General features: G+C 42.6%; 1 protein-coding gene across 1 annotated transcript in view; it reads right to left on the reverse strand.

Annotated features, from left to right (window-relative positions):
• The window catches only part of IMPG1 (interphotoreceptor matrix proteoglycan 1), a 162,877-nt gene that overhangs the window by 114,631 nt on the left and 31,874 nt on the right, over positions 1-16,372 (reverse strand). Inside the window, 5 exon segments of the mRNA NM_174362.3 lie at positions 3,727-3,830; positions 4,408-4,472; positions 6,928-6,956; positions 7,222-7,388; positions 13,606-13,839. Of these exon segments, the coding sequence (NP_776787.2) occupies positions 3,727-3,830; positions 4,408-4,472; positions 6,928-6,956; positions 7,222-7,388; positions 13,606-13,839 (599 nt within the window).

A 16,372-nucleotide genomic window follows, 5' to 3' on the forward strand; every position in this document is an offset into this window, starting at 1 on the left:
GTGGAAGCATTTACAAACATACACACACACACTTGTTTACTTTTTACTTTTTATACCCTTTGGTTCATTTAAAATAATATCTCCTCTATCATCTAGGGTGGAAATCTTCGCCTTCTCTGAACCTTTGTACTGGTGAATAACATCTGAATCGCTCATTGGTACCTTTGATATACTTATATAGAGGTTTTGTTTAATGGTAATCTTGTCATCCCACAAATAATCCCCTTGAATCCAGTGTGATTCTCACACTTCACTGAGTCCCCCACAGCAAAAAACGTGAGACCATTTCTGTATAAAACTCTTGGGAAATATGTATGACGGGGCAGGTCACGTCCTCAGTAACCTGTCTTGGCTTATTGATTTCATCTTCAGTCACAGTACTTATTTTTTGTCCTTATGTGCACTATAAATTCCTTGAAGGCAGGGACTAAGTCTTGCTCATCTTAGTATCTTTATGTACAGCCCAATGTTTGCTGAATGAAAGAATTAGATGTAGGTGGGAAAAAGGATGTTAAGAGGAGGATGTGATGAATGTGGAATAAAACCTTCGGAGCATATTTACTGCAGAAGGAGGGACCTATATCAGACTCTGAAGGAGATGAAACACTGTTAATATGAGAAAAGAGAAGGCAAACTGGAGTTTTTAGAAATTTTGTAGTGAATATGCTTAATCTCATTAATTTTTTCCAATGGCAGATTTCACTGTTGGTAAACCAGTATTTCTGAGAAAAACAAAGCATTGAAATTTGTTGTTCATGGCAATAGTTCCATCAGGTCTACAGTCGTCCAGCCTAAAACCCAGAAAGAATGGTCTGCAGGGTTCTTATCTCTGTTTCCATGTGGAACTGATGAGACTGAACTTCCTGTCCTTACCTCCTGACTTTGACCTGTGCTTTGGAGGGAGGGTCAGAGGAAAAGGAAAGGGCCCGAGAAGCCTCACAGACTGCAGAGAATGGTAGACCTATCACAGTGGCAGCATAAGGATAAAATCCAGGTTCTGATTTGGGGCCCTTTCCTTACATTACTTACGTCATCCTGCTTATTTAACTTATATGCAGAGTGAAAGTGAAAGTTGCTCAGTCATGTCCGACTCTTTGTGACCCCGTGAACTATACTGGGGTGGGTAGCCTTTCCCTTTTCCAGGGGACTGTCCCAACCCAGGGATTGAACCGGGGTTTCCTGCATTGCAGGCAGATTCTTTACCAGCTGAGCTATTGGGAAAGCCCATATGCAGAGTACATCATGCAAAATGCCAGGCTGGATGAAGCTCAAGAAGGAATCAAGATTGCTGGGAGAAATATCAATAACCTTAGATATGCAGATAATACCACTCTAATGGCAGAAAGTGAAGAGAAACTAAAGAACCTCTTGATGAAGATGAAAGAGGAGAGTGAAAAAGTTGGCTTAAAACTTAACTTTCAAAAACTAAAGATCATAGCATCCAGTCCCATCACTTCATGGCAAACAGATGGAGAAGAAAATGAAAACGCTGAGAGACTTTATTTTCTTGGGCTCCAAAATCACTACAGCTTCCCTGGTGGCTCAGACGGTAAAGCGTCTGCCTGGAATCCGAGAGACCTGGGTTTGATTCCTGGGTTGGGAAGATCCCCTGGAGAAGGAAAGGGCAATCCACTCCAGCACTCTTGCCTGAAAAATCTCATGGATGGAGGAGCCTGATAGGCTACAGTCCATGGGGTTGCAAAGAGTTGGACACGACTAAGTGATTTCACTTCACTTCACTTCAAAATCACTGTAGATGGTGACTGCAGCCATGAAATTAAAAGACACTTCCTCCTTGGAGGAAAGCTATGACCAACCTAGAGAGTGTATTAAAAAGTAGAGACATCACTTTTCCAACATAATTCCATATAGTCAAAGCTATGGTTTTTCCAGTAGTCATGTATGGATGTGAGAGTTGGACCATAAAGAAGGCTGATTGCTGAAGAATTGATGCTTTTAAACTGTGGTGTTGGAGAAACCTCTTGAGAGTCGCTTGGACTGCAGGGAGATCCAACTGGTCAATCCTAAAGGAAATCAGTCCTGAATATTCATTGGAAGGACTGATACTGAAGCTGAAGCTCCAATATTTTGGCCACCTGATGTGAAGAACTGACTCATTGGAAAAGACCCTGATCCTGGGAAAGACTGAAGACAGGAGGAGAAGGAGGTGGCAGATGGCGAGATGGTTGGTTGGCATCACTGACTCAATGGACTTGAGTTTGAGCAAACTGTAGGAGATAGTGAGGGACAGAGAAGCCTGAGGACCATGAAGGGTTGGACACAAGTGAGTGACAGAACAACAACCACCTTACGTTACTGAGGCTTCCCAGACAGCCCAGGGGTAAAGAATCTGCCTGAAAATGCTGGAGACTCCAGAGATGCATGTTTGCTCCTTGGGTTGGGAAGATCCCCCCAGAGTAGGAAATGGTGACCCACTCCAGTATTCTTGTCTGGAAAATTCCATGTACAGAAGAGCCTGGTGGGCTACAGTCCATGGGGTCACCAGGAGTTGGACTCGGCTGATTTGGACAAAGGGCACAAGAGCCTTATATTACTGCCTTCTTCTGGGTCTGCTGCCTGCCTGGCGCTTCCACAACTCCACCACTGGAACAAAGGGAGCGAGATTTGCCTGCTTCTGCACTGTCTGGGCCCAAAGCCTTTTGGAGGGGTTGAAAATATCCTCCTTTGATTGTTGTTGTTTAGTTGCTCAGTCACATCTAACTCATTGTGACCCCATGGACTGTAGTCCACCAGGCTTCTCTGTCCAGGGGATTCTCCAGGCAAGAATACTAGAGTGGGTTGCCATGCCCTCCTCCTCCTTTGGATTAGGAGATGCAAACTGCTATGTATCAAATAAATAAGTAACAAGGATTTATCATACAGCACAGGGAATATAGCCATTATTTTGTAGTACCTTTAAATGGAGTGTATAAAAATATTGAACCACTATATTGTAAACCTGAAACTAACACAACAATGCAAATCGACTGTGCATGCGTGCTCAGTCACCTCTGTCGTGTCTGACACTTTGCAACCCCATGGACCATAGCCTGCCAGGCTCCTCTGTCCGTGGGACTCTCCAGGCAAGAATACTGGAGTGGGTTGCCATGCTCTCCTCCAGGGGATCTTCTTGACCCAGGGGTTGAACCTGTGTCTCCTGCATCTCCTGCATTGCAGGTGAATTCTTTAACCACGGAGCCACTTGAGAAGCCCAAATCAGGTAGTCAATTAAAAAGTCCCCCTTTAGTGACAACCAACATTCAATTCCCTAACAATCCTCTCATCCTGAATGCCTTTTCACTCAAACAGGGTGGTGGCCAGAGTTGCTTTTTGCCAGAAAACACTGTTTTAATTTTTCCCCATCTTGACATGCAGGATTTCAGTCATTTGGATATTTTTCTGGACTATTTACATGACTGAGAAAAAAGCCTCTGTCCTTGCTGTCAGGGTGGGATCACACTTTGGTGGGGAAAGGACTTTGTTGATGAGTTGAGAGACGCATTCATTCATTCATCCATCATTTATTCACTCTAACGCTAAGTGAAAGTCCTGTTAGTCAAGGTCATGTTTAAAGGGCTGTCTGCATATAATGTTGGCCCATTCTAGTAAGCTTTAATAATTAGAAAGGGGTAGCACTGATGACAGCGAATGGCCAGCCCATCCCTGTTTTACTAATAAAACCAAGCAGACATGTGAAGAGCTAGATTGAGTCTGAGAACGTCTTACTCTTGTAGGCACTCTGGTGTCCGGGAGGGTGTAGTTGAGGATTTCGTTGAGCAGTGTGTCATCGGTAGGGAGAGGCAAGGGCCCGGGTGAGACACTGGCAACGTCTGTGGAAATTTTAAAAAGAACAACGTTGAGACTGGAGGAGTTTAAAGTAGAACAAGGTCACGATGTCACATGCTTTTCCTGTCACTCTGGAAATTACAGATATCAGAACTCATTTTCTTTCAGGATCACATATATGTGTTCTTGGGCAAAATATAACTCACACTCTTGATCCCACTTAAATTCCTCATTATCCTTTCCAAGACCCAAGCTTGGTGCTTCCCTAGACATGTTAGTTAAGTGGTTTTTGCCGAATGAGGCCTGGTTAATTTTTCTTTTTGTGACTATATTAAGGTCACAAAGATATCTTATCTTGAATTTGTTTGTTGGAAAATATTGGTAATGATTGCCTCCAAGTGGTAGGATAATGGGTGATTTGGTTTTCCATTTATTTTTTCCTATATTTTCTAAGATTCATGCTATGAGTTTAAATTATAAAGTTAGAAATATAGTCAGTTTTGAAGCAGTGCATTATAAACTGTGTCAACTTCAATTAAGGATTGCTTTTCAAATAACAGGCTTTCATGATGATGTGAATTAAGGTTCAGAAGCAGATGAAATGAGGACATCCAAGCTTACCTGTTGAAGACACAGGGGTTTGACCAAGCTCTCCTAAGGTCTCCTTTGTGACTACTTCATCTTTTCTATTAGCACAATAGAAAATAAAAAACAGGTGGTGAAAAGGAGCTTGATGACAACAGAAGAAACACATTTAACACATTTTCTTGTATTTAGACCTAAAAATTAGAGAGAAAGTATACTTTAAAACTAGGTTTACCTATTCTTTTAATCACAAAAGTAATCTCGTAATACATTTTCATTGAAGAAAAATTCAAACAACTTCCAAAAAAATTATTTTTGACTCCAGGGTTTTTCCTGAGCACCTTGGCTTTTTGTAGTCCTGGGGAGCATTTTCATGGTAGACAAATGTTTGGGGGGCTTGAAACTTTATAGTTCCACTATGCTGCAACTGTGTCCTTGACATCAAAGACAATTGGTCACATGAACTATGACTGAAACAGTTTTTCTAAAACCTCAGACCCTCAAACCTGCAAACTCAGAGAGTCATTAAGTTTATCTGATAAAGTAACTCTTGTGGTTACGATAATGAGAGAGGGATAGATTTTTGGATAATGCAGGTGTATTAAATCCCTATTCTGGACATAATCATTGCCCACCATGGTGACCTGCTGGGGACTTGTGGGTAGGCTTGCAGTGCCAGGGACTGTGAGTGTGGATGATATCCAAGGGCAAACCCAAGGTCATGGTTATAGGGCTGTCTGCATATAATGTTGGCCCATTCTAGCAAGCTTTATTTAGAAAGGGGTAGCAGTAGTGATATCTATTGAAGCGTACTGAATGATTTCTTACTGTAAGCTATCAGGTCTCAAAGGATGGTGTCTGAGTTTGTGCAACATAGCCATGATGGACTGTTTGATCCAAACAGTAGCTCATGCTGACGGCAGACCAGAAGTCACAGCGAGGTCCTCTGTTGTAGGGTCATGGAGAGGTGGAACTCTCCAGGGGGCTTGAAAGGAGAGCAGGATTTGGATGTGTGGAGAGGAGAAGGCAGGTTCTCCAGACAGAGAGGAAGACCGCAGTCAGAGCCCAGGATGGGCAGGGTGTGGGCTGGACACGGTGGGGAAGTGTCATGGTGACTGTGGTGGGGTCACGGTTTGTGGAGACAAGGCTGGAAAGGTCAGGGGGTGAAAGCTTTGATTAATTAGTTTGGTCTCTCCCTCAGGGGAGGTCCTAACAGGGAACAGATAGCTCACTCAGAGTGTAATAAAGGCCTTGCTAAGTCATGGGACAAGTGTGAGAGCAACCACAGGGTGAGTGCAGAACCCATGGCTGGTAACAGCGAGGGGCTGAAAGCTCCCTTCATCCAGGAGGGTTGAGGAGATGGAGCGGTGATGTCAACCAGAGACCCGGAGGCTCCGTGGGAAGAGAGGGCTGCCTGACAGGGGCTGGGCGGAGGCTGAAGGAGGCCAGCCGTCCGGAAGACTTTGCAGGCGGCGGGTGCAGGAGGTGATGCATTCGTTCACCTCACTCTGCTCTGCCCTCTGGTCTCCTGCCCCCCACTGGCTGGTCCTTCTCAGAAGTCAGAGGCCAGGGGAGGTGAGCGAGGCAATCATTCCCGCTCAACCCTTGGCACAGAGCAGGTGGAGATGGGTGGGGAGGGGAAAATCCTAAGAGCCAGAGGAAGATGCAGGAATATTTTCAAAAGCCTTTGAACAAAGTTCAGTGCAAAAAAGGGCCTATCTCAGACATACAAATCCAGCGGAAGTTATGCAAGGTAAGCAGGGGAAGAGGTTAGAGGCAGGAAAACCTGTTAGGGAGACCAGATTTGACTTTTTTCACCATGTAAATTAAAAAGGTCCTGGACCAGGTGGTGGCAAAGGGAGCAGAAATGAAGGAACAAATGTGAAAAGCATTGTCAGTAATCCCTATAGCCCAATTTGTGTCTCTCTCTGCAGCATTATTATCTTCAGATTTAGATTTCTAAATGTTATATAATGTGTGTGATTTGTGAGTTTAGAGTTTGGCAACAGCATGTCTCTTCTTTAATCATTTTATCGAATGTACTTTTCCTTTGCTTTTTTTTTTTTTCATTTCGATTTTCTTATTTGATATTCAGTTCTTGTTGAAGGCATAGCTCAGTGCTTCAGTAATTTAGTTTGAGAAATACTAACACTTTATAGAATACCAAATGAGAGTTCAAAATTCAGGTTGCTCTCTGATTGCATTAAATATGTTTCCGATGTAACTAATATTTTTCAACAGTTCTAAAAACAACTATTTTAATTGCTCTATGTCTTATAAGTAAAAAAAACCATATTAGGTAATTGTCACCTGGTATTGCATTCATTTTCATCTGCAAATGTAGTGCAAACATCTATCTCAGTCTATAAGGTCTATCCATTTTCCCTTTTATATACTCATTTATCTTCAGCAAAATACATGCACAAATTGTCTGTCAGAATCACCTACTCAGATCTCAGTAGCTGAAATAATATAAAGGCATAATAGCTCAGTCTCACTCCATCGTGTGATCCTTCAAAAGTCAAGAGCATGCTGCACTCTATTTTGGGTACTTACCTCTCAAGGAAGTTTCTCTGTTTCATTCTCTGCAGAAAGATAAAAAGTCATTTTACCAAGAGATAATGCCAACCGAAGAGCCAGAGTCTATTTTCATTCCTCTTTCTCTTTAACTTTACTTCAACCTGCCTGTGCAATGTTATTTTGCAGAAATGAATTTACCGTTGGCCTTCTCAGATCTTTCCAAGCATTTCTTCAACCAACCCATACCCTGGGGAAACTAATTCTAAAGGGGACAGGGCTGGAGGCCTGGGAGCTACTTTGGACTAACTTACATACCGTCTTTGAACTGACCTGCTGAAGAAGATCCAGGTGCTCCTGGGAGTTGCTGAAATTTTTCCCGATGTCAAAGAGGCAGAAGGTCTCCTGCTGGCAGACGCTGACCCAGTCCTGGTATTCCCCCGGCTCAGGGAGGCGATCCAGAAAGATCCGGTAGGCTTCCCACACCGCCTCCTGGCACACTGGAAGGCAGCATGCCTTAGAAGATGCCACATCCTTAGAAGATGCCCTTCTCCCAACCCAAACACAGTCCTAAACATGGAGGGCTCTGTCATGGCTGATGTTGACACACTAGCTTACAGCCCATAGAGATTAACGCATTCAACAAGTATATATGGAGCAGGGAGAAATATATACCTGGGAGAAATACTCCCAGGTGTATATATATCACCAGGGAGAAAAATAAAAGAAGGGAGATAGGAATGTGTATGTGTGGGTGACTGCTATTTATAATAAGGTGGTTGAAGAAGTCCTCATGATCAAGGTGACTTTTGAACAGCTTGGGAAGAGGCCCCAAGGCTGAAGAACAGGGAGTGCATTGAAAGACTAGCAAGCAGGTCAGCTGTGGCCAGAGCAAGGCTGAGAGTCACAGAGGTGGAACATAGAAGGCTGTGGTGAGAGGCACACAGAGGGTACAGGACTTGTAGCCCAGTCGTCTTCTGCTGGGCCTTGGGTACCTGGCTGGATCTGCAGATTTTCCAAGGGGTTAACAGTCACACATATATTTAAACACTCAGTGTCTAGATCTCAGCTTTCCTAGCACGCTTTCCTAAATTTCCCTAAGGACACGACTTTTCCTTCCTCATCTCCCCCTTGGCCAGCATCCTTGCCCGACTCCCCCATCCCTGATCTTTCTGTGGCATGGTGCCCCTGGGCTGCCACACAAAGGGTGTTTGAAATAATTGTGTTTGAGGTTAAGACAGGGAGGGAACTTGGTTGACGGATAGCACACAGTTTTTGCAAGTAGGGCAGTTTGTGATTCTTTGCGTTAGAAGTCCTAATGGAGTCAACAGCTGATACATCATTAAAAATAATGATCAGATCATGGTGTGATTGTTAGCCTAAAATGCCAGAGGAACTTAAAGAATAAGAATATCACTATAACAGAACTCCATCTGTTCCTGTCTACTTATTTATGTTTCACGTTTTCCTAGCAGTTAAGCGAAACTAAGGAAAAGAATAGAGATCAAATTGATGTTAAGTTCTGTCTAATGTTCACAACGCATAATAGAAATAACAAATAATGGCACATGAATTAACAGAGGAAAGGAACAGCACCAAAGCAATCCCATCTCTCCAGGGCAGAGGTTAGGAGAGCTTAAGCTACAGGCTCTTCATTTAAATTGGCTCTTTCCAAAGCCTTGTTCCTAACTTTGTATTCATAAACATTAGTTACCCAAAACCGAACATCTGAGCTTACATGCATCTGTCAGTACAAAAAATAAAAACTTTTGTCAAATTTACATCTACTTACTTTAATCAATCCTATATTAAAAATAATTATAAATATAACTGAATCCAGAAGAGATTTCTGAAAATAAGTAAAATAAGTTATTTACTTAGGAAATAAGTTAAAATAATTAACTTCAATTTATGTATATTTTGTTACTGAGGAATATCTTCAAGCACCCCATAACAGACTTTCAAGTATGATATAAATCACATTAAGATAAGACTCTGCAGCGAGAAGTGGGATGGAAATGTGGGTGTGTGGAGAGAGAGGGACCATGTGACATTGCCTGCTGTTAGGAAGAGGTGTTCATGCATTTGTAAAGAGTGTTTGATGATAAGTATTGAGCCTGTGGTAGATTCCACCGTATACGGGAGAATGCTCTAACTCCTGTTTTATTTTCAATATCGATATTTACAGCTCACCAAACTTACACCGTATCCAATTATTTAAGCTTATAATGAAAACTTTAGAAGAAGAATGTAGTCAGTCAGTTCAGTTACTCAGTCATGTCTGACTCTTTGCAGCCCCATGGACTGCAGCACACCAGGCTTCCCTGTCCATCACCAGCTTCTGGAGTTTGCTCAAACTCATGTCCATGGAGTCAGTGATGCCATCAAACCACCTCATCCTTTGTTGTCCCCTTCTTCTCCTGTCTTCCATCTTCCCCAGGATCAGGGTCTTTTCCAATGAGTCAGTTCTTTGAATCAGATATTGATGTGAAAGTACCAAAGTATTGGAGCTTCAGCTTCAGCATCAATCTTTCCAATGAATATTTAGGACTGATCTCCTTTAGGATGGACTGGTTGGATCTCCTTGCAGTCCAAGGGACTCTCAAGGGTCTTCTCCAACACCAGAGTTCAGAAGCATCAATTCTTCGGCGTTCAGCTCTCTTTATGGTCCAGCTCTCACATCCATACATGACCACTGGAAAAACCATAGCTTTGACTAGATGGACATTTGTTGGCAAAATAATGTCTCTGCTTTTTAATATTCTGTCTAGGTTGGTCATAGCTTTTCTTCCAAGGAGCAAACGTCTTTTAATTTCATGGCTGCAGTCACCTCTACAACTACATGCCATGAAGTGATGGCATGCAAGGGGGCACCGAATTTACAAATTATTTTAGGGGATTAAGTTAGATTTTTTAAAAAGTTAGATGATTTCGGTCATAAGCAATTGCAATATATTGATTTTGCCCTCTGGAGGGATGGGGAGCAAGTGGAGGCTTTGGAACAGAAGTTGACGTCATCTGACTTTCTAAAGAAACCCTCTGACTGCCAGGCAGAGAAAAAGGATTGTGAGTCGTGGGGAGGAATGAGGTATGAGAAACCTAGTTAGGAGACTTTTATTCCTATGATTTACCCTCCCACACTCCCCATCTGGTCCGCATCTGGGTTTCTCTAGCTTTCTGTTTTGAGAAACAAAGAGAATTCCAGACCAACAGAAGTTCAGGTCATTTATCATCAGCAATGTGACCAGAAGCCATAGAGCTGGGGGTGGGTGCAGCTCCCACCACTTGGAATGAGCCATTTAAGTTGTCCACCTATGAAGTGTGTGTTCCCTGGAGTTCTTCCTACATCACCAAACAGCCTAGGTTGAGACATTCAGCAGGAAGGCTGAGGTCCTGTGGTCAGATCTCAAGTAACGGTGAGGAGACTGGGGACTCAAGGCTCTGATTTCTCCAAAATTCTTGTGACAATCCTTCACAACCAGTTCAGACAAGGATGGTGCAGAGTGGTATAACAAAGTGTTAGAAAATTCCAGATGCCTCCCAGCCCCTGAGATCTTTTGATACCTCGGCTTACAAGGTTTTTATTTGTTATGCCTTCAATAAGGATGGATGACTATCCCGGTGAGTCATGGGCTGGTGCCCCTGTTTTCCTGATCACAAAAGGATTCTTTCTCCTGGTTTGTGCTGAGCTTCCAGGAGGGCAAAAAAATGACATCAGAGGAGTCACCAAAAAAAATTTTTTTTTGTCCCTCAAATTAGTCTAAAGAAAAGACACTGGCTCCTAGATACATCCTAACATTTTGATCTCTAGAAACTACAATGCTTTAGGGAAATAATTCTTCAAGCAGCTTCAGCCATTTGTGCTTCAGGGAGAATGTTCTCTCAGAACATTGGTGAAAAGTTTTAATGGGGACAAGGGCTTTCTGTGTCCCCAAGGTGTAAGAAAGGGTGGCAGGCCAAAGAGCAGGATTATCTGGGCAAATTATTAAAATGCAGGTTATGAAGTAGGTCTGTTGTGGAGTCTGAGTACCAGCATCTCTAGGTGGTTTCCAGGTGATGATGATACCCCCTGTTTGTGGACAGCATTTTGAGCAGCAAGAACCAGGGTTCCCTCCATCTTAGCTTTCTCTGGGTCACACAGTAACATGAAACAAAGATCTAACTTCTATCTAACTTTTAATATTGGGGTTGGGAGAGAGAGTGAAGACAGAGGAAGGGAGAGAAGGGGGAAGACATGGGGAGAGTGGCTTCTCAAAGGACTCACAGAGGATGTTGAAGGGATGCAGCCCCAGCAGTCATCTAGGTGGGCACACAGGGTCCTACCTGGGAAGCTACCAGAAATGACCTTGGCTCCTGTGTCTGTGCTTTCTGATGAGCATGCCTGTGATTCCATCAGGAAGCACAGAACATTTTCCCTTGTGTTGCTTTAGGACTGGGAAAAGAAATAGCTCAATATTCCATTTGATTTGAGGAGTGTGGATGCTGTCTCTCCTAAATTAGAAAGATAATTTTGTAAAAGCAGCTATGAGAACAATAAGTGGGTTACTCTGTCAGAGAAATGCCACTTTATAGCTGGGTCTTAGTTCTAGTTTCTTTGTGAACCAATTTGTTAGACTTAAAAACATTATGCTGATGAATAGTAAAATTTCATATCACCCAGGGGCAGCCATAAAGATAATGGGCTGTCATTGCTGTGGGGAGAAAACAGTGGCTTGTTTCATCCAGGGAAGCAAGAATGAAAGAGGCAAACCTAATCAAGGATAAAGAGCTATGAATAAAATTCAGAGCAAAGAATTCAGTTGCAGCAATGAGTAGTCTAGTCTGAAAATTCCTGTGATGAATCCTGTTTGTGAATGTCATAAAAGATTAGAAGCTACATGAAAATAGTCAGCAATAGCTGTGTTCATGGTCAGTGCGATGCGTATATTATGCATTTATTTTTCTATCTATTAACAAATAACATGAAATTTACCAGTGTCATTAGCTGACCACTGTGTCGTCACATTCAAATGAATGCTTTACAAGCAGTACTGTCTTTTCTTTGCACTTCCAATGACTTCCTGCATCTATCAACAAGCATTTACTGAGAAACCGCTACACAGAGGTGCTGGGCTAAATATTATATTAATAAAGAATATTAATATAGTGCACTTGATTTTCTATCATTAGAGTCCTCCTTCTGACTCTGATCCAGTACCTGTCATTTCTCTGCAGGTGTGGCTTCTGTCAAAAAGCAAGTTCTCTCTTTACTTCCACATAAAATGAGGCATACAAGGAACACAAGGCTTGGTATTTTTGATACTGTTAGTTAATGATGCTTTCCAAGTCCATAAGAATGCCCCACATTAATTTCAATCCTTGCACATCTTATAGATGTAAATACTTAAGAATTTGGTGAGATGTTAGTGTGAAGACATACTGTTCAGTGGTCATAACGTGTAACACATCAAGGCTGGAATTGCACCAGCTTGCTCTGGTCAGTAAGTCTGGAGCCAGGTGACTGCGCTGTTTGGAATAGAAGCAAACGTCTATTATGATCAAGGCTGTAATCAGTAACCCTCCTCAGCATTCACAGGGAAGGTGAGCTGAGTTTAGAATTCAGCCAGCAAGACTCTTTGCATAATATGGGGCTACCTGGGGATGTAATTGTTAACAGTCCCTAAGTTGTGTCTGACTCTGTGACTCTGGGCACTTTAGACCGCCAGGCTCCTCAGTCCATGGGATGTCCCAGACAAGAATACTGGGGTGGGTTGCCATTTCCTTCTCCAGGGAATCTTCCTGACCTAGGGATCCAACTTGAGTCTCCTGCATTGGCAGGCAGATTCTTTACCACTGAGCCAGCAGGGAGGTCCTGGGGATGTAACAGAAGCTACCAAAGATTCTTTCTTCTGTTTAAATAAGCCATGGGAATTTTTTTCATCCATTGTAAGTGAATGGCAAGGACAGCCGCTGACAGCTGTGGTGTGATTGAACTCCATCATGACTTCCGGGAACGCTGTAAGAGTCCTGTGATGATGGCTCGGGGTAAAACCTGTGCTGTAACTCTGCTGGAAGCCACGGTAATTGTGTTGTAAATCCCCTTAACACCTATGCATTTATCTTGGTAACCACTGCTAATTTGTGCCTCTAGGTTTCCCAGTGTCAGGCCTTTTTGCTGAATCAGCAAACTTACCAAGAAGGAAGGGAGGATCAGGATTGTAACGTGGTTTTTGAAAAGTGAGATCTTAAGTCATAAATCAATTTGCTTAGTTCCCTGATGTCGCAATCATTCTTCTGCTTCTTCATAGTAACAATATTCGAATTCAGTACTGGGCTTTGGCAGAAATAAAACAAAGAGGTGAAACCCATAGGCGAAGGCTTTCTGGTGGCTTTTTTTTTTTTTAATTTAAATTTATTTATTTTAATTAAAGGCTAATTACTTTACAATATTGTATTGGTTTTGCCATACATCAACATGAATCCGCCACAGGGTGGGTGGCTTGTTAAATGCCCTAATGGTTCTGTGTTGCAGAGGACATGGCTTTAAGACAGACAAACACAGATCTACCATAGTTTCAAAGGTTTATTATTCACAACTCTCAGTTCAGTTGGCTATTTTGTATAACTCTTGTGACTGAAGCAGAAACTGGAAGTCTGGGCTGAAGACAATCTAGGTATGGAAGAAAGAGAAGAGACAAAAAGAGGGGAAGTCTGAACAGGCTACATCTCTTTCCTTACCTCTCAATCTATAATAAGCTTGGAGACTGGCTAAAATCTGTTCCATGGATTCCTGTGGACACACTTTAACCCCAGTTGGGAAAAATGCTGATCTTTTGGTTCGATGCTTTGCCAAATCGAATATTCGTCTCATGGTTGACACTTTGTACGTTTTTGCGGTATTTTTGGTTGCTTCAGTTCTTGGGGCATTATCTATGTCTTTAATTTCAGAACCGTATATTTTAATGGAGAGATCTGTAAAAGAAAGATTGATTTCCTGGTAATAGTACTCAGCCATAAAAAAAAAAAAAAGAAATAGTGCTATTTGCATCAACATGGATGGACCTAGAAATTATCACACTAAGTGAAGTAAGTCAGACGGAGACAAACATCATATGATATTGCTTGTATGTGGAATCTAAAGAAAACGATACAGATGAATTTATTTACAAAACAGAAACATACTCACAGACATAGAAAACAAATTTATGGTTACCAAAGGGGAAAGGAGGGAGGAGGAATAAATAGGAAACCTGGGATTAACAGATACACACTACTACATATAAAATAGATAAACAACAAGGTCTCCTATATAACATGTGCTTAGTTACTCAGTCATGTCTGACTCTTTGCGACCCCATGGACTGTTGCCTGCCAGGCTCCTTTGTCCATGGGAATTCTCTAGGCAGGAACACCAGAGTGGGTTGTCATGCCCTCCTCCAGGGGATCTTCCCAACTCAGGGATCGAACTCAGGTCTCCTGCATTGTCGGTGGATTCCTTACCATCTGAGCCACCGGGGAAGCCCGCTATATAACATAGGGAGCTATATTTAATATCTTATAATAACCTATTGAAAAGCAGAGACATTACTTTGCCAACAAAGGTCTGTCTAGTCAAGGCTGTGGTTTTTCCAGTGGTCATGTATGGATGTGAGAGTTGGACTGTGAAGAAAGCTGAGTGCCGTAGAATTGATGCTTTTGAACTGTAGTACTGGAGAAGACTCTTGAGAGTCCCTTGGACTGCAAGGAGATCCAACCAGTCCATTCTGAAGGAGATCAGCCCTGGGATTTCTTTGGAAGGAATGATGCTAAAGCTGAAACTCCAGTACTTTGGCCACCTCATGTGAAGAGTTGACTCATTGGAAAAGACTCTGATGCTGGGAGGGATTAGGGGCAGGAGGAGAAGGGGATGACAGAGGATGAGATGGCTGGATGGCATCACTGACTCGATGGACGTGAGTCTGAGTGAACTCCGGGAGTTGGTGATGGACAGGGAGGCCTGGCGTGCTGCGATTCATGGGGTCGCAAAGAATCAGACACGACTGAGCGACTGAACTGAACTGAATAACCTATAATGGAAAAAATCTGAAAAAGAATATATATATATATGTGCATAACGGAATCACTTTGCTGTATACCTGAAGCACTGTAAATCAACTATATTTCGATTTAAAAAAAGATTGATTTCCTGGTGAACATATATACATTTGTGTGTTATAGGTGAAGCATATGATAAATGATTAGAGAAAACTAAAAACTGGTCCTGTGGCTTATGGAAGTTTTATTTTAATGCAAATGTCAAATTCCAATGATAAAGCATTTTCAGAAATCAGGGAATAGCAGAATGAGCCGATCAAGTGTATTTTTAAAAAAAGTCTCGAATCATCTTGCCTTTAGGAACTGCCAAATATTGAAACGATTTCCCACACATCTCTCTAAAAATCACTCCCCACTTAGCACTCAAGCCTCCCGAGAGATGCCTCTTTTGATAGACATTATAATTCAAGTAGGGAATGATATAGCACTGTGGTACCCAGAGGTGTGCTCTTGATGAGGAAGTGGAGTGCTTCTAAAAACCAAGGGGAAAAAAATGCAGCCAAACAACCTCCCTGCCCATTAGTCGCAGCCCTAGGATTTCTGTGTGGGCAGGGCTCTGGGGGTGGCAGTGTGCTTGAAAGTGATTTGAGGCGTTAGAATTTCATTTACAGAGCATGCTTGATATTTTATGAAGGATGATGAGAGAAGGAGTGGAAGACAGGCCAAAGAGAGGGTGTTGGCAGAGGATTAAACTCCTGGAGCCATTCATCTGGCCGCCACCGTGGTGTCTGGTAGGGTGAGGTCTGGATTTCATTTGTAACTTTGTGGACCTCTCATAAAAATACCTTACATTCACAGAGCACTATTTTATTTTGAGTTTTCTTCTATATATATTATTTCCTATCATTGTCACAAAAGCTGTACTATATAGATGCGTATGCATGCTAAGTCACTTCAGTCTGTCAGGCTCTTTGCGATCCTATGGACAACAGTCCACCGGGCTCCTCTGTCCATGGGATTCTCCAGGCAAGAATACTGGAGTGGGTTGCCATGCCCTTCTCCAGGGGATCTTCCCAACCTAGGGATTGAACCCATGTCTCCCGTACCTCCTGCACTGCAGGCAGATTCTTTAGCACTGAGCCACTGGGGAAACTCCACTATATAGATGAAACAGATACTATTTTATATCTCCATTTACCACCCAGTTGGGTACTGGGGTCCAGAGCTGTCAGAGCATGTTAACAGTGTGGTCACATCTCCATTCCTCCCCTCCCATTCCACCTCCTTCCTTTTAGCCAGTCTACTGTTTAAGAGATGAATTACTGATGACCTGGGACCACTTACTCTGGCCCCTGGAGACCACCAGCATGGGGATTACAAAGACTGATGCTGTCATTTTACTAAAGAAGGCACTCCACCCCTTAGCTTCTGAAATACTGTCCAGATGAGGGGATCAAGCAGAAATGTAAGC

The sequence above is a fragment of the Bos taurus genome, chromosome 9 (genome assembly GCF_002263795.3).
Source record: "Bos taurus isolate L1 Dominette 01449 registration number 42190680 breed Hereford chromosome 9, ARS-UCD2.0, whole genome shotgun sequence".
Lineage (NCBI taxonomy): Eukaryota > Metazoa > Chordata > Mammalia > Artiodactyla > Bovidae > Bos > Bos taurus.